General features: G+C 39.7%; 1 protein-coding gene across 12 annotated transcripts in view; it reads left to right on the top strand.

Moving 5' to 3' along the window:
• The window catches only part of KIF1B (kinesin family member 1B), a 147,617-nt gene that overhangs the window by 84,900 nt on the left and 39,751 nt on the right, over positions 1-22,966 (top strand). For 8 of the 12 annotated variants that reach the window (XM_036841722.1, XM_036841740.1, XM_036841749.1 and 5 more), the window contains 5 exons: positions 16,155-16,248; positions 17,392-17,540; positions 18,925-19,103; positions 19,259-19,396; positions 20,575-20,823. In XM_036841722.1, coding sequence (XP_036697617.1) covers positions 16,155-16,248; positions 17,392-17,540; positions 18,925-19,103; positions 19,259-19,396; positions 20,575-20,823 — 809 coding nt within the window. Of the gene's footprint in view, positions 1-1,987; positions 3,473-16,154; positions 16,249-17,391; positions 17,541-18,924; positions 19,104-19,258; positions 19,397-20,574; positions 20,824-22,966 lie in introns of those variants that run through there. The other 4 variants (XM_036841796.1, XM_036841803.1, XM_036841813.1 and 1 more) reach the window with 2 other exon arrangements.

Raw genomic sequence — 22,966 nt, forward strand, 5'->3', positions numbered from 1 at the left:
GTTTATTAAAAACAAACACAAAAACTCAGTTTATACATATTTGCAAGAAAACCTTTTTAGGAGTCAGATATACTTTTTTTCTCTAATATTTATTAATGTCATCTTTTATCACTTTAGATTTTATCACTTAACATTTTTAAAATAAAAATAAAAAGGAAAAAATAGTGTAGAGTCTGTAAATTTAGCTTTATCTGCTTTTTGCTGCTAAATTTTCAAATAAGTAGGGGTTATAAATGGTTTAGTATCCATTTATAGACGAATGGAAATAATTCAAATCAGTAGTAACATCTCCAGATTCAGGGGCCAAATTATTATTATTGTTAGAGGTTATTTTTTTGTTCCCTAGAAAGTAACTGTACCTAGAAACATAGAAATCTTTGGTCTAGAAAACAAGATACTATTTATCAGTTTCAACTCTTTTTTTTTTTTTTAAACCCTTTCCTAGAGATAATTTTGATAATCATAGCCAAGTAAAAGAGACTATTAAATAAGAATATTTTCATTTCCTAGACTATCTTGAACTACTCTTCCAGTGAGTAGTTTCTTTTCCCAGGAACTTTTATCTCCTGAATAGAAATTCTTCCTTAATCCTATCTGTCATAGGGAGTTCTAAATCCAACACTGCTTTCATTTAGACCCGTGTTATCAAGATTTGCTTGTGTTAGTTAAGAATAATTGGCTATTATCCAAATAGCCATTGAAACTGCTTAGCTGTGAATTCAGGCTGCTGTTTTAGACCTAAGTAAAGTTGTTTGAAAAAGAGGTAATGGTGCAAAGACAGCTGGAAGGACAGAGAGAGATAACATTTTAAATTGGGTCCATAAGCAGAATACATAAGCAGAATATAACCTTTGTGTTTTACGTGTTGATAGGAAGAATTGTCAACTTAAAATAATATTCCTCGAAAAGCTAGAAATACCATGGGTTTTCATAGATGGAACACGTCTCTAAGTTGTATTTATTAAAATATTACTTGGGGAATTTTGAATAATGTTTAATGAAAGTATATTTACCTGGCTTAATTTATGTTCTGGAGATTTGTTTCCTAAAATTATGGAGGTGAGGTATTTATTAGTTTAAGTGTGTGGGAAACAAAATAGCAGACCCACTATAAAGATCGTTTTTTTATGTATCCTTATTCTCTGGATAACAAACTTTAATTGTACAAATGAAATGGATCAATTTGACCTGACACAAGACAGTAGCAAATCTGATACATGCTCATGGAAAGACTAGTTTCAGAACCCTCTTATCGTCTAGAAAAAAAACCAATTTGGTTGATAAGAACCTCACATGGTCTGCTAGTAGGGATTCTTAGCATTTTTAACATAATCCCTGTTTGACTGCTTTTTCTACTTTCTCATCTTCTAACTTTTTTCTAGGGCTGCTCTTTTTAGTAAAGCTAAACAAAACGTGGCATCCTACAGCATTACTAACCTTTGTTAATCCGCCTGCTCGTCACATCTTGTATGGCATCTGTGCTCACTCATGGGGGAAAGAGTTTCTGGAAGAAGCAACAGCAATAACCAAGGCAAATGTGGGGAAGTGGCTGCATGGGTGTTAGCATGTATGGGGCGAAGGTTTTACTTCGTTTTCTTGAGGTAGTGGAGATGTTATTTTACACCGTTTTGTTAATAACTTCATGTGACCTTACAGTGAGAGACTTCTCACTGTTTCAGTCCTCCTAAGAAATTTGATTGCAGATTTCATCACTTAAGCCAGAAAGTGGAAATTTGGATTAATGTTACTAGAAAAAAAAAAACCAAGCAAATCTTTATATTAATAATAATCTACATAAGCATATGTCTTAATAGACTTGCACATCATTTAGGGGTTTTTTTGTTTGTTTTTTTTTTTTTAGTTTTTTTGATTTTGTTTTTAAATTTATTAGGGCTTTTTTGCTTGCTTTTTCTTCGATTTGATTTTCCTTTTTTACATTTTAATTTTGGTTATTTTGGGGCCATTTTTTGATTTTGTTTTTCCAAAGGACGCGGATTCTGATAGCGGGGACGATTCTGACAAGAGGTCCTGTGAAGAGAGCTGGAAACTGATTACTTCTCTGAGAGAAAAGCTACCTCCCAGCAAGTTGCAAACCATTGTTAAAAAATGTGGCCTCCCCAGCAGTGGGAAGAAACGAGAACCAATTAAAATGTATCAGATCCCCCAAAGAAGACGCCTGAGTAAAGATTCCAAGTGGGTCACCATCTCAGATCTTAAGATACAGGCTGTAAAAGAGATATGCTATGAGGTTGCTCTCAACGATTTTAGGCACAGTAGGCAGGAGATTGAAGCCTTGGCCATTGTTAAGATGAAAGAGCTTTGTGCCATGTACGGGAAGAAAGACCCCAACGAGCGGGACTCCTGGAGGGCAGTGGCCAGGGATGTCTGGGACACGGTTGGTGTAGGGGATGAGAAGATTGAAGACATGATGGCCAGTAGTAAAGGAGGAACTGATGTGGATGACCTCAAGGTTCATATAGACAAGCTGGAAGATATTTTGCAAGAAGTCAAAAAGCAAAATAACATGAAAGATGAGGAGATAAAAGTATTAAGAAATAAAATGCTCAAAATGGAGAAAGTCTTGCCACTGATTGGGTCTCAGGAACAGAAAACCCAAGGAAACCACAAAGCAAAGGAACCTGTTGCAGCTGGTGCCAGTAGCAAGTCTGAGATTGATGTATGTAAAGGAGACAGTGGAGAACTTGGGAAAGAAGAGCGTGTTTCCCAGCTGATGAATGGAGACCCAGCTTTTAGACGTGGACGTCTGCGTTGGATGAGGCAAGAGCAAATTCGGTTCAAGAACCTGCAACAGCAGGAGATAACAAAGCAGCTTCGTCGGCAGAATGTACCTCATAGGTTCATCCCTCCTGAGAACCGTAAGCCCCGGTTCCCCTTTAAGAGCAACCCTAAACACAGAAACTCTTGGAGTCCGGGGACACATATCATCATAACAGAAGATGAGGTTATAGAGCTTAGAATTCCGAAAGATGAAGATGGAAGGAAAGGAAATAAACAGGAGAACCAAGAGAAGGGGAATAGAGCAGCTTCTAAGGATCCCCAGTTACCATGGGGCTCTCAGGGCACTCAAAGTCAAGATCACATTCAAGTTAGCAAGCAGCATATTAATAATCAACAACAGCCACCTCAGTTACGCTGGAGAAGCAACTCGCTCAATAATGGCCAACCGAAAAGCGTGCGCTGCCAGGCATCTGCTTCCTCAGAATCACTAAACTCCCACAGTGGTCACCCCACCGCTGATCTGCAGACTTTCCAGGCAAAGCGCCATATGCATCAGCATCGTCAGTCTTACTGTAATTATAACACTGGAGGTCAGCTAGAGGGCAGTGCAGCCAATTCCTGTCAAAAGCAGACTGACAGACCCAACCACTGTAGCCAGTTTGTGACACCTCCGAGAATGAGGCGACAGTTCTCAGCACCCAATCTCAAAGCTGGTCGAGAAACCACAGTGTAAATTACTGGACAAACTTGAAACCTTGGTGGAGGAAACAGGCGATGGTAGCTTATGATTTGGGTTGGTTCTAGCCTTGGCCTTGAGTTCCTAGTATTTGCGTTATGATTATAATGTTGTGCTTCTAAAATATTAACTGATTTTAATATTGTTAAAACATAAAACACTGGTAAATGTTTCGACGCCTCCCTTTTGTTTGTATACCATAAGTGGGCAGTTTCTGGAATTTTGGACAAAACACTGAGACCTCCCTTATTTTTCTGAGACTTTCCTCCTTTCTTGGTGCCTAGATAATATACTTACTTACACAGACTGGTCTTATTTTGGTGTAAGTTTGCTATGTTTTTATAATGCCTATAAATTTATCAGATATCCAGAAAGACTTGCCTCTTGGTTTATGCAAACATTCAAAAGAGGAATTTGAAATGTAGCATTAAATGTCTATTATTTCCCCATAAATGTTAGACATTAGTTTAAAAATAATAACATGCAACTGTGTGAACACAGCTTTGGATTTCTTATCCATGTCTGTTTCTTTCTTTAAATATCATGGAAATTTTCAAAACCCAGAACTAAATGTCTTTGGACATATTTTATGGGACACAGCTTTGCATCTTCCGTGGAACTTCCACATCTTCTTGCTCTTCTATATTTTACATAGAACTGACTCAGTAGGGTTTTTTTTTTTCCTCTTGACTGCATCAGTGTATGTATGAATTTTGTCATAATACTGAAATCTTTAAATTGGCATCTGTCTGGATTTCTGTTTGTGGTTCGCATTTTGAAGTTTAACATATCATTTCTCACACAAATACATACACAGAGAGATGCTGAACTATTCACCAATATCATGCCAACAGAAATACCAACAAAATACTCGTATGATTCTTTGAGCAGTATGTATAAGTTTATAGGGAGGTTATTTGGTGGAGAGAGGGGAGAGGTGGGACATGGGGAGAAGGCTACAGCGTTTGGCTGTATCTATTTTCAGTAGATGATGAAATAATGAAATAAGTTAACTTTGGTTTGGTTTAGAATAAAGGAGATGATGTATAATAAACTATTCTTTGGTCAGCAGCAGTGATCCTCACAGATACTCGAGCAAGGAAAGAGAAGTCCTGATGAACAGTTATTGTATCAATACCTCATTTTACTATGTTGTGGTCTCAGTTTGCCTCACTGGAGAATCCACTAAAAAAGATGGATTTTGATGGGAAGAAAAGAATAGTTTTCTGCATCCTTCATCTCTTGAACTTGTCAGAAACTTTTTAAAGAGGCGGTGTGAAGAGCCAGAGATGTCTATGAGATTGCCTGACATCACGTTGTTGAAGATTACTAAGTCACCTATCAAACGCTTGGCTTCCAGATGGTGTGAAAGATTACATCCAGGATAGCAGTTAATGTTCAAGGCAGCCTTAAAGATTGTGATTATATGGGTTTTTTTCCTTTGCGTGTGGGCACTATTCTTTATTAGAACATTATTTTTAATCATAGTATTTTTTTTCTTTGCTTCTAAGAAAATGCTTTTATAATGCACAGAAAGTTGCTTCCAATTAACTTTGGGGGTTATTTTTGCTTTCATAGCTAGAGCAGTCCTAGTCTTCAGCTGAAGTTTTATGGCAGATTAGACAGGGGTGATGTCTGTCATGGGTTGACTGAATGATGTTTGTAATGAGTTGACTTAATTGAGATGACAGTGTCCTGTACCATGTGGTTTGAATATACTTGGTAGGGTACTTCAGGTCAGTCACTTCAGTGCATCTTGTGTAAACCCCATTTGTCCTTCTTTGTTCTTCTTAGACATAGTTATGTTATCTATTTCTTTCCTGCAAAAAAATTCATTTTCTAAAACTAATAATAACAACAACGCAGGTTTCAACTCTGTGGCAAAAGTGGGCTTTCAATTTTCCAACTTGAGATAACATAGGATAGGCCTATATATTTTCATTTTTATGGTGGCCTTTTAATCTCATTATGGGCAGGTACCTCCCTTTCACACTGAACAATGGGAGTGAGTTTCTACTGGTGATCAGGAGACACTGTAGAATGAAAAGAAATACAGTACTTTCATTTACACATGTGGGTTGTGGTCGGCACTACACCCACACTGATATTCCAAAGGATTCGATTTGTATTTGTGCTTCATCTGCTGGTCCAGGCGCCCTCAGTTACTGAAATGTTTAGATATCTAAAGTAGCCCTTCACTTCAGATGACCAGAAAGAAATGAACCAAGATTTGATTGGCCTTCATGCATTTCAGAGCAGATACTTGTCTTAGAAAATAACTGTGTGAATGAAATTTCTTCATTGACTTTCACTGAAGAAGTAACTAGTACCATGCTTTTGTGATTGGTATAGCCTACATTGCTTCGTTTGTTTTTTTAATTTGACAGTATCTGTCCCTAAGCTGAAATACTACAAGACCAAAGGGAAATGGTCACCATTAAGCCATTATTGTATTGTTGAAATATCCCTAGCTATTATCATAGTGAGATTTTTTCAAAAAAGTTTTTGCTATTGAAATTATATAATCTGACAATAATGGAAATAGAGTCCTAATCAATTGGTACAGTTTCACAAACCAAACCACACACTATGGTGTTCCTTGGAGAGTTAAAGACTTCTGTTTATCTAATAAGTCTAAACCAAAGGACTTTTCCTTTAGTTTTGCTTCTAAGTCTTTCTGGCGCTTCTCTTTTCACTGGAAATGCAACGAATGGGAATTGTTTATTCCACTGAAGTGACTTGAAGTGACCTCTTGTGCTTTAGGTGTAGGTTGATGCTGAAAAAAAACAAAACAAAACAGGACAGAACACAGTTTGTCACACCGATGTCTGCATTAAAGGCTGTCAGACTACAGGAAGTCACATAGGTTTTCTCTCATCAGCTGCTATACCCCTGTGCCTTATTGGTCCTTTGTAGACTTGCCTTAATGATTTGTACAAAAGACTGGGAGCAGGGGAAGCTGCTGAGTCCTGGCGTAACTTAATGAAGACGCCTTCTTAGGTGCAGTGCAAAGCAAGCATTTGTTCTACACTGTGAGAGCCAAATTCTGTATTATGAACAGTTTTCATAATTGTCTACTTTATGTCATCTTTCTGAGATTTAAAAATCTGCTCTAGATACTTAGTTTGAACCACTGTAGGTTGTGAAGTGTATTGGTTTCCTCCCATCATTACTGTAAAAAGAAGTTGTGAATCTTCTTGTTAATGAACTATGGATTTCTCCCCCAGTTTCTTTTTAGAAAATGCTTGAAGATTGTCTTTGAGTGTAAGATCTACCTTTTCAGAAAGGGAGAGTTAGTTTGTAATGTTAAAAAATAAAGTCCTCATTCAATAAAAACTGAAATTATCTCTTAAGAGTGTGATTTCTCTCTGATGTGGGAGGAGGGGAAAGTGAAACAGAGTGATGCTAATGAAACCTGGTCTTGACTTTTATTTATTGCTCTTTCACCTGAAGATGGTTACAAACCATATCTTTTAAAAAATATTTCTACATGCACTTGATTTGTTTAGAGCTTTTGCTTTTTGTTACCCTTTTTGATTTATCAAAATTCTATCTTAAATGAGGTCTTTAATCCCTATTTTATGCTACGTTTTACTTAAATAAAACCTTTTATATTATAAGATAATGAGGATATCAGATATCCCTTTATGATTCCTTTGAGTTTATCTTGTATTTTCTGTTTTTTTTAACTATGTAATTTTGATTTGCAGTTTTCTTTAAATGAAATGGCATACTTCTTCATATGGGTAGAAATGAAATTTCTAAAAAGCTTTGAGTAACTCTGTTTAGCTTTTCTTTTTTCCCTTAACCACTGCTTTTCTCCACCCAGAGCATTGGTGATATGTTAGAGGTAAACAGGACAAAGCAGAAGATTTTTCTGGAGCGGACCATCAGTCTTATTGAACATTTGGACATGACATTATTTTTTATGTTGAAAAGCAACATAATCATACATAATGGAGTAGAATACAAAATCCACATTGGTTTTTTCTTTTTTCCCCAACATGAGTTTTTAATATGAAATTTGGAACTTGAGGGAAACGTTAACGCTTGGATTGGCTTGCTTCAGGCTTCTTACCCTTTCCCTTCAGGTACTTCGTATTTCTCTGCTGTTGGAGAACCTGGTGGAAAAGTTGCCAAGACCTGACCATTTCTAGGACAGTACAGACAATTCCAATGCAGTATGATATGTGTAGTGATAGTTGTGTGCACAGGATGAGTGTGGGCAGAGTGGGAAAAGGTTTTTGAAAGAGGAAGCCCTGAGCCAAGAGCAGAGTCCCAAAGTACAACTGCAGATGTATCCAAGTGGAGAATGGCAGGGGGAAGGAGGAAACGTGTCAGGTCCAGGGAACTGAGAGTAACTTGGGGGACCTGGCGGGGGGTGGGGCAGGGGCCAGATCATGGCATGCTAAGGGCTTCGGATTTTATCTTGAGCATGATGGAAGCTACCACGTATTATACAGGGAGATTGCATTATTAGATTCACCTTTTAGAAATGGCCGAAGTTTGGGTTGGATGGAGGCAAATTCAGAGCCCAGTGCTGCAGTTGGGAAGTTGCTGGATGAACTAAATGAGAAATGATGCTTTCCAAACAGAGGCGGGGGGACAGGATGGAGGGAATGACTGATAGATTATTTGGAGATAGAATCAATGAATCAGTTCGTGGGGGGGGATAAGCCCTGTGTGTATATCCCACAAGGTGAAGAAGGCTCTTGCTTGGACCATGTTTGGAAAGTAAAGTTAATGAGACCAAGATAAGACTGAGAGATTGGGAGAAAATAAGAGCTGCACAGGTCTAAGAATAGGTGTTGTGAGACCCCCGGAGGCATAGATCTGAGACTGTGTCCGCATGGTGCTGCTGGTGGTGAGTACATTAAGGTGTTGACAAGAACTGGGGCGTGGACATCTCCCTTCCAGCTATCGCTTGCTAATTATAATCTGCCATTAAAAGAGGAAGGCAGCATTAGCAAAATGAGCCAAGCCTCTAATGTCAGAAACAGCCTAACCAGAAAACCCAGGATTGTGACATTGACTTTACCTTAAATGCCACCTCCTGAGAGATGCCCTAGTTGTGGCACCATCGTGTCTCACCTGTGGTACCACAGTAGCCTCCTAGCTGGTCTCTTCACTTCTGTTCCTGACCCCCCGTACGCCATTGTCCACATAGCAACCAGCAGCGTCCTTTGAAAACAAAAATCAGTGCCAGTGGCCTCCAGTGGCTTCCCATTGCACTTTAAAATCTGAACCTCTTATCGTAGCTTCCAAGGCTGTCCATGTTTTGGCTTCTTGCCTGCCTCTCTGACTTTGAGTCTTAACATTCTCTCACTAGCAAGCACTTTGGACTTTTGTTCTTTGAACTTGCCAAGTTTGTTTCCACCTCTGGGCTTTTCACTTCCTCAAGACTGGAATCCTTTCTCCTCGTGCTGAACTCCTCTTCCAGATCGGTGCTCACGAGCCCCTTTTCCTGCCGCAACCTATCCCAGGACAGCTCGCTGTTTAATAATAATGCTAACCTGTAGTTATCTGTGCACTTACTTGGTCCTTCCATGAGACTGTAAACTCACCTAGAATAAGTACCGATCTGTCTTGTTTTCTTCACTGTTCGTCTGTACACATCACCCAGAAGAGTGGTTCTCAAACCGTCGTGTGCATCAGAATCCCCTGAGGGGCTTGTGAGACCACAGAATGCTGGGCCCACCCCCAGAGTTGCTGATTCAAGAGGTCTGGGGTAGGGTCTGATTACTGTATTTCTCATAAGTTCCCAAGCGATACTGATGCTGCCAGATCAGCCTCCACCTTTGAGAACCACTCTCTAGAACAGGGATTGGCAAACTTTTTCTGTGAAGGGCCAGAGAGTAAATATTTTAGGCTTTGGGGGCCTCGTGGTCTCTGTCAAAACTGCTCAGCTCTGCTGTTGTAGCAGAAAAGCAGCCGTAGACAATATGCAAAGGGATGGACATGGCTATATTTTGATAAAACTACTGTATTTATCAAACGGTGGGCTGGATTTGGCCTGCAGATTTGCCAACCCCTCAAAGATGGTCACTTTTGAGAACTGTTAACTAGAAGATCAGTACACGACTGTGTATCTGATCTAGAAGACAGATAAATGCCAGATGCCGGTGAGTCAGTGGTGAATGACAGATCCCCAGCCTCGTGAAATTCACAGAGTTGTGGAGGAGATAGCTATTAGACAGTCACACCAGTGGTTATACAGTACCTTTGTGACCAATGCCCTGAGGGAGAAATACAGGGTGCTCTGAAAGTTTACAACCAGGCGCCTCAGGGAACGAAAGGTGGCCTTTTCTTGCTCTCAGCTGATGATCTCCATTTTGAGAAAAAGAAGGAATCAGAAGTAAACTTCCTTTTCTTCCCACTTCTAGGTCTGCGTCCAAACCATACTTGGCCTTCCCTCCTGTTGGTGGAAGAACCGTCCGTGCTCCTGTCTTAGCCCAGCCCTTGTTCCCTTCATTCTGTCTTCTGAGGGACTTACTGAACATTTACCCCTTCTCTTTTACAACATCAGTTTTTCTCCCTCCATATTATTCCTGTCAGCGTTACAAGCATGCCATTTCACCAGTTATAAAAAAGTTCCGTGTTCCCTGTGATCTGCCACTGCAGTTCTCTGTTCCTTTTTCTAGAAATACTCCTGAGAGCGTTTTCTGTACTTTTTCCCACTTGTCCACCTTCTTTTTCTTGTTTCCTCTCCCCATTCTTAGTTGAACTCACTCTGGTCAGACTTATTCCCACCTCACCACTGAAGCCACCCTGATTAGGGTCACCAGCGATCTCCATGGTGACAAATCCAGGGTGTTTTCTCAGACCTCATCTTACTAAATCTGTCTAGCATTTGACATGGGTTGCCTACTCTTTACTTCTTGGAACACCTTGTTCTGTTGGCTTCTGATTTTCCCCTGACCTCACTGGCTGTTCCTTCATCGTCTCTGTGGACACAGACATTGGCTCTTTCCGTATCTGTTCATTCCCCCAGGTGACCTTATGCATTTCCATGTTCACACAGATGATGATGCAGACAGCACCTCCTGTGTGCTGCGCATTTACAGTGGACCCTTGAAAGACACGGGTTTGAACTGCACGGGTCCACTTATATGTGGATTTTTTTTCAATGCATATGTTCAGCAGTACTCCTCAATCCACGGTTGGTTGAATCTGCGGATGTGGAACCTCAGAAACCAAGGGCCGACTGTAAAGTTACACGCTGATTTTTTTTTTTTTTTTAAAGAAATTCACGTTCTTTTATTTATTTATTTATTTATTTATGACTGTGTTGAGTCTTCGTTTCTGTGCGAGGGCTTTCTCTAGTTGCGGCAAGTGGGGACCACTCTTCATCGCGGTGCGCGGGCCTCTCACCATCGCGGCCTCTCTTGTTGCGGAGCACAGGCTCCAGACGCGCAGGCTCAGCAACTGTGGCTCACGGGCCCAGTTGCTCCGTGGCATGTGGGATCTTCCCAGACCAGAGCTCGAACCCGTGTCCCCTGCATTGGCAGGCAGATTCTCAACCACTGCGCCACCAGGGAAGCCCTACACGCTGATTTTTGACTGCATGGTCAGTGCCCCAACCCCTGTGTGGTTCAAGGGTCAACTGTACTTGGGCCAGTAAACATTTTACATGTATTAGCTCATTGAAGCCTCGCAACAGCCCTCTTCTGTAAAGTAGGTGTTGTTATTCCCATTTTACATACCTTCCCATTGTCACACAGCTACCAAGTGGGGATCCAGGTCCAGTCTCAGGCAGTCGGTCTGTCTGCAAACCACTGCCCTGCCTCCCTCTCTGCTGACTCTCAGATGTACTCTCTCCAGCCTGGGCCATTCCCCTGACCTCTGGACATAGATGCACAGCTCTGACCTGCCATCCAGATAGCTAACTGGCATCTCACATTTAAACTATCTAAACCAGAGCAACTAGCTCAGACCAAATATCCAAGGGTGATCCTCAGTTTCCCTTTTTTCCGTACACCCCGTGATCACATCATCTGTAGGACATACTTCCTCTGTCTGTAAAACATATCCCAACTCCATTCTCTTTTCATCACCTTTGCTGCTGATACCCTGGACCAGGCCACTGCCATCTCCCTTGAAACTGCAGGGACAGCTTCATGACTGCTGGCCTTGCTTCCAAGCCCGCAGGCTATATTCTCCGTGGAGAGTGGTATTTTTAAAACATATGCTAGACCGTAGTACTCCCCAGGTCTAGACCACCCAGTGGCTTCCCTTAGAATAAAATCCACAGTCCTTCCCGTGGCCTATAAGGCCGTCCATAGCCTGGTCCCTATCTGACTACTTCTCAACTGCATCTCCAACCCTTCTCACTCCTCCACTCCACCCGCACAGGTTTTCTTGCTTTTCCTTAAACACACCAAGTTCCTTTCCATCCCAGGACCTTTGTACTTGCTGTTAGTTATATTTGACTGGAATAAACAACCCCCACCAGAGATCTCAAGAGTGCTTGCTTAGAGCTCTGATTAAATGTTATCTCTATGGAGAGACCTTCCCTGACCACCTAATCTAAAAGTCTTCCTCCACTCCTCTCTTCTCTCTGTTACCCTCTGAAAGCTGCCTTTCTTTATCTTTCTTCATAGTGTCAATACTACTCTCTACTGAAATCCTAGTATGTACAGTGTCTGTTTACTGTTTATCATCTCTCCCTTACCAGTGAGACTTCTGCCTTATTGACCACCGTGTTCCTAGCATCTGGCACATAGTAGGAGTGAAAAAAGTATTAATTTGTTGATCAAATGAATGGATGGATAGTGGTTAAAAAAAAAAAAAAGCATGCTTTGAGTCCAATTGCTTGGGTTCAGATCCTATTTCTACTACTTGCTAATTTTGATCTTTGGAAAGTTACTTAATTTCTTTAAGCCTTTTTCTTCTTTTTTAACATGAGGATAAAATAGTAGCATTTTCATAGGGTTATTGGGAAGATTGAAACAATCCATGTTAAACATTAAGAACAGTTCCTAGCACAGTGAGCTTAAAAACAAGGATAGTCGGGTGGAAGAGAGCATTCTAGAAGAGGAAACAGCCAGTGCAGTGCCTTTATAAATATGGAGCATATATTCAGTTAGTTGGGAGTTTTTATAAACATGGAGGTTTCCTGGAAAATATATTATTTTTTAGCGTGTTTTCCATAATGGTCCTAGTTTTCCCCATGAAATCAGCAGAACAATAGTATCTGAATCTCTTTATCCGTTTGTTGTAGGAAAATCCAGGGCTTAGAGTTTTTCTGGTAGCATACAGAATATCCTTGTTGGAAGCTCATGTGCAGCCTGGTTTGGGGAAGAGGCCAATTCAAGAATGGTGTTGACATTTGGACTACCAGCTGCTTATAGAAATTTTCCCTGGTCAAAATGCAATTAAAGTTTTAGGTCTATAGCATTATGGAACATCTTTTCATGTCAGCTTTACTGCCACTAAAGCACAACCACAGCCTTTAGGGAAAGTCACCCTTATACTTTAACTGTCAGAATCTGAGGATTTTGTTTTCATTGGTAGTTTGACCAGCTTGTAAACCTGTTCTTGAGGAAGTCCTCAAAAATAAGCCAGTCACAAAAAGTCACAATTGTATGATTCCATTTATATGAGATACCTAGAGTAGTCAAAATTGTAGAGACAGAAGGTAGAATGCTGGTTGCCAGGGGCTGCGGGGGTGAGAGTTAGTATTTAAAGGACAAAGAGTTTCAGTTTTACGAGGTGAAGAGTTCTGGAGCATGGACAGGGATGATGGTTGCACAATGTTATTAACGTATTTCATACCTTAAAAGTGGTTAAGATGGTAAATTTTATGTTATGTGTATATTACTGTAATTTAGAAATTGGGGAAAAAATGAAAAACAACAGAATCCTCAAGCTAAGATATTAACATTTTTTTCCACCTGATGCTTTTTCTGTAAATCAGCTGTCTTTCTCTTTTTGCTGAAAGAATCCTATGTAATAACATAGGTTTTTTAGAAACCACACCCCCAACCTCTTACTTTGAAAACAAATAGTACAATGAACCTTTGTGTACCCATGTTTATATACTTTTCCTGAATCATTTGAAAGTAAGTTATAGATATCATGTCAGTTTACCCCTAATACACATGTATCTCCTAAAATCAAGGATATTCTCTTAATACCATTATCCCATCCAAAAATTTAATACTGATTCAGTATCATGTAAAATACAGGTCATTTTCAAATTTCCCTAATTGTCTAAAAAATATAAATGTTGGAAGTGTGTGTGTGCATGTTTTTTAATCCAAGATCCAGTCATGGTTTATTGATTGCATTTGGTTCTGATGGTTCTTTTATCTTTTGTTACACAGGTATTTTTGAAGAGTCTAGGCCACATTCTAATTTGTCTGATTGTTTCCCCAAGATTAGATTTAGGGTAAACATTTTTGTTAAAAATGCTATAAATGTTACATTGTGTACTTCCATTTGCTTCACATCAGTAGACATAAAATGTCAATTTGTCCTGTTATCAGTAATGTTAAAGTTTAATAAATTTAGTTAATGTGATGTTTCCCAGCTCTTTCTCCTTGTTAGTAGGCTCTTGAGATTGTGTCAATATTCTGTTTTCCATCCACCTTTCGCTCAATTGTTTTGGCTTTTATTAATGATCCTTGCCTGATTCAATTACTGCATCTAGGGTTGCAATATAGTGATTTTCTAATTGTCATTCCCTCTGCATTTATTAACTGGCTTTTTGTTTTGTTTTTTGGTAAAGAAGAGCTTTCCCTTTTTCTCTCCTTCTTTCAGTATCACTGTGGGCGCATGGATTCTTTTTATACTCAATGTGCTGTATATTCTTTTCCTGTTATTATTATTTATTGGCCAATGGGAGTCTTTGTCCTTTTGAAATGGCCCCATCGGTCTTTGAGTACTCCATGCTTTCTGGCCCAAGATATTCTGGGGCTACCTTGTATTTTCCTTGCTCCAGATCTGAAGTCAGTCATTTTCACAAGGAGCCCTGGTTCCTTTTAGTGGGGAATGGTATTTAGAAACCAGGATTGGGGCTAGGTGTGCTTAGAAAAGAAACTTTAAAAAAACACTACCTGTCATTTTGATAGTGTGTTACCATTTAAGAGGACTTTAACTTGCGTTTTTAAATGGTTTGTCATTTGGTCCTTCCTGCAGTCCTGTGTGGTAGGCAGGTCGAACACTAAAATCTTCATTTTAAAGATGACAAAAATGAGGTGTAGAAAGGATTAACTTTCCCAGAATTATAAGACTAATAAGAGCAAGTGCCAGGAGCAAAACCCCAGTCTTTTTACCTGCTACTTTATATTTTTATTTTTCTTTTTTCCTACAGTACATAGTCTCCTAAAAAGTGTGTTTAGATGTCTTTAAAAAGCTGTTTTGCTGGCTCTTGGTCACTGCCAGCTCCACTAAAGCGAGAAAGCTTCCTTTGTGAGACTAAATGATAAATGACTAGAGCCTGGAGAATATTTGCATCCCTCTTAGCATAGCCATTGGGAGCGCCTTTTGTAACGGGGTTTGCTAGCGAGGCTTTCAGTGGTCCTCTGTAATGCGTGGAATATTTGATTTGTGACTTGGAGAGCTCTGTTTGAAAACAGTACATAGTCATACCTAAACCATGACAGCCTGGAATCGGGCCACTCCCAGAGAAGCAGGAAGCCTGCTAGTATATTTTTTAAATGCTGTGCTTATGTTGTGATTTGGTGTTTTATTATGTGAAGGTCTTTTTTTCTTAACTTGTTTTATTGTCAAAAACCACAAGCTTTTTTTTCATTAACACTCCAAGGAACCTTTTTAGACATTTTTTTCCTTAATCTCTCCCCACCATGCAATTTTAATATGTCAGATATATAGTATATCAGTTTATACACTCTATGTATATTTGTGCTTTATACATAAAAAGAGTACTTTTTTTTTTTTTAATCCCCCAAGAACCACATTTTTTCCCTATTAGGAGTGATATCACCCTAATTGAGACTGCATGGAGTAAGATGGAGGAAGGAAGGATGAACATGATTTGAAATATAATAATACATTTTGTATTATAATAGTATATTTTGAAATAAAGTTTCTTTATTGAATAAATAAATGCAATATATAGATTATTTCAATCCTAAGAGCACTGTGATCTTTTGGTTACCTGAAGGCTAAACTCATCCTACAGCTGCAAAGGTAGTAATACTTCATCCATAGGGAGCTTCAGGGTCTACAGTCTGAATTCTTTTCCCCATCCAAACAGCTAGATAATTAGAACTCTTGGCAATACTGGTGAATTTAATCTTTTCCAGTATTGTTTTCTCCAGAATTCTTGGATGTGTAAAGATACTATTTAAGTGTATTTTAACATTTAAGGGACACATGAATTTTTTCCTTCAAAATCCCCCCTCTCCTCTACCACAACCCCAAGTAAAGAACTCTTGAGTCTGAGGGAGTAGAAACAGAGAGACTGCAGTTAAATTCCTTGGAACACAAGATCTTTTAAAGCATTTACCCATTGCAGACTATTTTGCGTGCTTTATGGCTTTTTTCTGAAGCATTTCTCTGTATGTCTTTCTTTTCATTGTTGTTTCCTGCCTCAATCTTCTCTTTTCTTTGTCTTTTGCAGTCTCTGCCTTGCCCCAATCTTCCTTTCATTTCTCTTTTCCTTCCTTCTTATGTCCTCTCTCTCCTACATGTTATCTCCTTTCTTTTCGTTCAGGATTATGAGAGTAAATTGCAGGCCTTGCAGAAGCAGGTGGAGACGAGATCCCTGGCAGCAGAAACAACTGAAGAGGAAGAAGAGGAGGAAGAAGGTGAAATATAGAGACTGAAACTTTCCTCTGTATTGATATATGTTTCGGATCTGTGTTGTCAAATTACTGAGCCGATTTAAAGATGATTTAAAAGATGCTCAATGCTGAGAATCCAGGCTGTACTCTGTGAGGTGGGGATGGGGCTCATAGTGTCTATTAGAACACAAGCCATCTGAGCATAGTCTCCATAGAAATCTCTTGGGCAATTTATATAAACTGTCTCATATTACTGTACATATGAAGTTCACATATATGTTGCAAATAAATATAGAGCTTAATCTTTGTTAAGATACTCTGTTTTATTTCCTGGTTTATGTCAGGAATTTCCCAGTGAGGGCTTTGGAATATATCAGTGTACATTAAAGCTATTTCTGGCAGATTGCTAATCACATTGCTTAGTCCTGCCTACCTGTCTTAAGTTTTCTAGAATTTCTTAGTTGAATTAGGGCTTTAATGGTTAGTTACTGCCCCTTACAATGCAGTATGAACATTCATCACATTTAATTTTTCTACCCAACCTCTCAGTGATCTCAAGCCTTCATAATAACTTTGAAGGAACTCTTAATTTATGTACTAAATTCTTTATTTTTAAATATCCATGTGAGGGACTTCCCTGGTGGTCCAGTGGGTAAGACTCCATGCTCCCAATGCAGGGGGCCTGGGTTCGATCCCTGGTCGGGGAACTGGATCCCGCAGGCATGCTGCAACTAAGAATCCACGTAACTTAAGAGTCCGTGCAACTAAGAGTCTGCATGCCACAAGTAAAAAAAAAGGTCCCGCATGCCACAACTAAAGATCCCGCATGCCTCAACAAAGAGCCCACATGCTGCAACTAAGACCCGGTGCAGGCAAAATAAATAAATACATATTTAAAAATAAAAAATAAATATCTATGTGAAATATGACCTTTTTTTTCCTGTACTAGAAAGAAAAATAGATATATTTGAAGTTGTACAACTTCAAATATATCTATTGTAGGGGTTTTTCTTTATTATAAGCCACACATTAAGGTGTATCTTAAAAAAGAAAAACAGAATGGAGAAAAACTGGAAAATACTTGATGAAAGAGATGAGGTAGAGGAGGGATATAATTTCTACATGGTTATGAGATCACCATTCAATACACTTCGTTTGCTCTTTCAGTTCCTTGGACACAACATGAATTTGAGCTGGCCCAGTGGGCCTTCCGGAAGTGGAAGTCTCACCAGTTTACCTCATTAAGGGACTTACTCTGGGGCAATGCCGTTTACCTGAAGGAGGCCAATGCCATCAGTGTGGAATTGAAGAAGAAGGTACGGAGGGTGTGGGAACATGGACCATCTGGAGGCAGAGCTGAGCCTGGTGGGCTTCATGGTCCTCATCTTGAGCTAACCTTTCCCTTGGGTGAACTCAGCAGCTTTTTGCTGTGAAACAGGTTTATATATGCCTGTATTTAATATATGTGCCTGGAACATAGTAGGTACTAATTAAATATTTGTTAAATGAAATTTTTAAAATAACATGTTTTCTAGCTTATTTTACAAGCGAGGAGACCGTATTCCTGACAGGAGCTAGAGAAGCATATTAGTAGCAAAATACTTCTCTTGCGTTTCTGAAAATCTCAATTTTCTTTTAGTTTTCTACCATTAAGTTGGCACTTCTAAGTCCTTTGTGCCCTCTCATCTTCTAGGGTCTGAGAGGCGGTTTTGTGTAATGGACAAGCGCGTACACTCTGCACCCAGGTTCCAACCCCAGCTCTCCCAGTTGTTTGACCCTAATAGCCCCAGGCCTCCAGTCCCTCACCTGCAAAATGGATTTGGCAACAGTGCCTGCCACCCAGGGATTTTGTGAGAGATGAGAGAGTGAATGCATGAAAGGTGCTGAAGTAGTGCCTAGACATGGTAATTAATATTACTGAAACATCACACCACATCTTAGATTTATTCTTCTGTATGTCCCACGGTTTAACAGTCTCCTGATGGCTAAGATTTACAGGGGGCGGGTGGGGGGCAATACTGTGAAGTAGGTAAAAGCACAGACTGCCTGGCTTTGGGAAAAATCATTATCTTCTCCGAGGGCTATATTCTAGTTCTGTAAAATGGGGATAAGACGTCTTATTCATTCATAACCCCATCTTACTTTGTAATCATTTATTAACTGTTTCCCTCTTCAAATAGACTAAAAGATGGCAGGGACTATCTTTTTGTCTTACAGCTGTATCTAGCATTTCATTAATAGTTGGTAAAAATATAGGGTGGTATCAAGAAAATAAATGACATGATGAATGCAAAGCACTTAGCCTATGGTAACAATTTTAAGAGGAGTAGTTGTAATCCTCTGAATTTAAAATGGAAAACCTTAGCATGCCTCCACCCTCTCTCATTAGTGAGAGACTAGAGGGTGCACTCCTGGGTCCACCTTTTGTTCTCTACAGAAGTCTTCGTTCAGTCAACCAAAGTATATTTATTGAGATTTTAGGTTGTGGGAAAACACTGTGCCAGGCTAGGAAAACAAAGTCTGTAAATAGCTTAATGATTAATATTCAAGTGGCCACTTTTTTCAGTTAATCACAAGCTGTCAAGCACGTGCTGCTGTTTGACCTCCTTCCCATCGGGCGTAATTATATTGCCTTGTTTCCAAAACTTACTTGCTGAAAACAGAAAGGCTGTTTGTCGATGGTTTCTTCCTTCCATTTAGGTGCAGTTTCAGTTCGTTCTTCTGACTGACACGTTGTACTCCCCTTTGCCTCCTGAATTACTTCCCACTGAGATGGAAAAAACTCAGGAAGACAGACCGTTCCCTCGTACAGTGGTGGCCGTAGAAGTCCAGGATCTGAAAAATGGAGCAACACATTATTGGTCTTTGGCGAAACTTAAGTATGAAAATGTTATGCATAAAGCCTTTATTCTTATTTAATATCATTAAATGGTGGGAGCAGCTTTTTAAAATCTTACATGGAAGATACTTCCAAGATGAAATTTTGATGTGACCTTGTGATATTAACCCAGCACACTTTATGGTTACTGTACAGGCAGAGGCTGGATTTGATGCGAGAGATGTATGACAGGGCAGGTGAGATGGCCTCCAGCGCCCAAGATGAAAGTGAAACCACCATGACTGGCAGCGATCCATTTTATGATCGATTCCATTGGTTCAAACTTGTAGGAAGGTATGTAATGATTTTATTGATGTCTTCTTTTCAGGTAATGAATGGTTTTATTTTAATTGTTTAAAGCCTCGGCAGATATTACAGAAAGTTAAAGAAAAAGAGTATAAAAAAGCCCCATTTATAATCTTATCCACTCATACACAGCCACTGTGTCATTTGGTATATTTCCCTTTAGTTTTATCCAACAGGCACATTTGTTTTAAGTTCCGGACTTTCAATCAAAGTAACTGACAGTCTTCCCTGCCTGTCAACTCATTCACAAAATGTCTTACACTTGACCAAGATAGATTTAAAAGAAAAAGGAAACCTGTGTCTGTATTCTGCATAGTTTAAAATCACAGTATGACGTCCAGTTTATCAGACTGCAATCTCTCCATGACCTGATGTCCTCACTTTAATTTTTAAAGCAGTTCATCTCACTTTAGTCTTTGCCAAGAGTGAATAATTGCACACCTTAGTAATCCACCTGAGCCTTTTTTGTGTATACTTTACTTTCAGCATTTAACGTGAGTCCATATTGAGTCACGTTTTTAGAGGTCTAGAATTTTTAAAGCAGAGAAGTGTAAGTTTTCACCTTAATGATTTCAGAATTTGAAAAATTTTCTAATTGCAAAAACTTTCCAACAGTTTTAAAGGAACTGGGTTAAAAGGTGGAGCTGAAGTCATAGTATTTTGTAGAAATGAAGTAAGTCTTTTCCAGTCTACTCTGATAGAGCATTTTCAAAGAGATGAATTGGCCAAACACGTCTTACCCAAGCAAGGCACATACCTGCTTTGCCATATACCATTTCATCCGTTTTGTTTTCTGCTCAGAGATGACATGGGAATTGGAATAAAGATTTAAACCTTATTATTTCACCTAATATTGAGTGGCTCCTTTGCGACCTGGCTGCTGATCTTTTGTGTGAACTGGAGAACTTAAATGTTTTACAGCACATTATTTACCTCGGATATTCTACTCATGTATTTCCTTTGCTTTTCTCATTCCAAGGATCAGTCCTTGTTCCATTTCACCTGAGCCAGATGATTTATGCTTATTTTATCCCTTTGCTTTTCCACTTGCTTGTGTTGTTTTGGTTCCCCAGTGGGTTCTGTCCTGTTGGCAGCTGTAGCTTCCTGTTTAACCAACTATTCCTCTCTCCTTGGCTGTGTCCGTCGGTATCTTACCTGGTGTCTAGCGCCCCCATTTTCCACGGCTGTGTGAATGAGCGCCTTGCTGACCGCACGCCCTCCCCCACTTTTTCCACGGCCGATTCCGACATCACTGAGCTGGCTGACGAGCAGCAAGATGAGATGGAGGATTTTGATGATGAGGCATTCGTGGATGACACCGGCTCTGACGCAGGGACGGAGGAGGGATCAGATCTCTTCAGTGATGGGCATGACCCGTTTTACGACAGATCCCCATGGTTCATTTTAGTGGGAAGGTTGGTGAGGTTAAAGTGAGAAAGGCAAAAAGGGACCAGCTCTTGCTCTAAAGAGGCTCCTTGTGCAATTTTGGACAATTTTGCTTTAGCCAGTTCAATTCATGACACGCTGATCTGGCTGAGAGAGCCCTCAGGCAGTGTCTGTGAGGTACTTGGCCTACTCGGTACAGCATGCGGCAGCGTGTGGACACTCTCCGTGGAGGATTCCTTGTCTTAAACTGCCCAGTAATTTTGTTCTGAAGGGGGAGACCCCGGAGGAGAAAGTAATCAAAGCTAAGAGTCACACCGTTACGGAGTTGAAGAATGTTATTGTGTCTGATGTTTCCTCTTTGTGGGAATGTGAGTGAGAAAGCAAAAGGGGCAACGTGAGAAGGATAGCAGAGCAAGTCCAAGGCTGGGCTGAAAGGACTCGTGGCATCAGCAGGAATCGCGAGGACAGAAGTGGAATCAGGAGTAGTGTTAGGTTTATTTCTTGCTTAGTCTGTGAGTCCAGAAAAGAACCAGGAGCGTGAAGTTTCCTCTTTGTCTAACTAAAATGGATGTCTTTCTTTGGCCAGTTTCATAGATCTTTGGCTTGTGCTAAGATTTTACCTATAGGCATTATAATGATGAATCTCATAAAATTATCAGTTGAAACCATCAACAATGGATATTTGTTCAGTGCTCCATGACACTGCTTTGTGTTAAGTTCAGCTTACCAAACCAAGGCATTGTCTCTGGCCCCATCTGTCAGTGATGCAGAGCTCTCAGGCACATGTTCCTAATACTGGGGTCTTTGTCTACAGCCAGTCTTCATGCTGAAGTAATTTTAATTACAAATTCAACAGTGCAGCACTCACTGGATTAGCAAAAAATTATGTCTATGTTTTGATTTAATTTCAATGCTGCATTAAAACCACATATTGTTGAACCCTTTAAAAATAAGGGAAATTACATTAGTGTTAGTGGATAAGCACCAGTTATCTAAAAATATGAAAGTGCAGCGAGTCTCCTGACCCATTAGGGACACAAGGTTCTAAAACTTAGCTCAGAGTGTGGCGTTGGTTACCTGGTGAGAGCTAAATAAATAATGTAGAAGATGATCACTTTTATGGAGAGGGGGAAAGGAAAAGCTTTTTGATAGAAATTAAAGCCTCAATTATGACGGTGGGTTGTACTGTTAGACAGTCTTGGGGTTTTACAATGGTAAAGGGGCATTTATTCATGTTTTCCATGAATAAATATAAAGGATTATACAACCATGAATATTGTCTGGTGTATTGCCAGGAATAGATGCTTAGAATTTCAGAGAAGCTGATTTATATTAAAATTGAGAAAGGTGCTTCTGTGTACAAATAATGGGACCATAATGCTTTCCTTACATTATGGCTGTTTCCGTCCTCTTCTGAGAGGGTCGGAAGTTGGAATCAAGTTTTTATCCACAAACTGCTTGGTCCTGATGCCAGTCTTGCAGCTTCTCACGCTGCTCACTTTGTTCTACATCATCACACATGAGGAATAGGTAGCTTCACCCTATGTGGTGTGGTGGAAAGAACACTGACCTAACTTAGGACAAGCAACTAAAACTGAGGCCTGTTAGGTTCTGAAGTATAAAATGTAGAGTTAGGTAGGGAGAAGAAAAAGCATTAAAGATCTTTTTCATCTTTTGTATTCTTTCATCCACACTAGCAAAATGAATATCCTGGTTCTACTCAGAGTTCTACTCAGAAGCATTTGTATTTTGAGTCAGTTGTATGAAAATCCCGCGTAATGCGGAAATTCTCTGCGTTAAGATATATGTATTTTCTCTCATTTTAATCATATCAGATTTAAGTGTAGATATAAGGCAATCAACTCTACTTTGATTTTCAAATAAATTATTTGTGGAGCTATGGCTCAGGAATTGACCTTTCCATTTCTTTGGGTTCCCAGGTTCTAAAACTGACTTTGCTTTGCAAGAAAAGTATTAGGGGAGAAAGTGAAATCATAGCAGTCAGCAGAGTGAAGGATAGCTCTTTGTTTTCACCCTTGACTGCATTTCTTACCTACAAACAATTTGTAATAATGCAACATCACCCAGTTATGTACCAGTCATTCTCTGTGTAAGAGGAGTAACTTCTTTGCTGTTTTTGTGATTCACGGGATTAGATTTCCCGTATTGGCA

The sequence above is a fragment of the Balaenoptera musculus genome, chromosome 1, assembly GCF_009873245.2.
Source record: "Balaenoptera musculus isolate JJ_BM4_2016_0621 chromosome 1, mBalMus1.pri.v3, whole genome shotgun sequence".
NCBI lineage: Eukaryota > Metazoa > Chordata > Mammalia > Artiodactyla > Balaenopteridae > Balaenoptera > Balaenoptera musculus.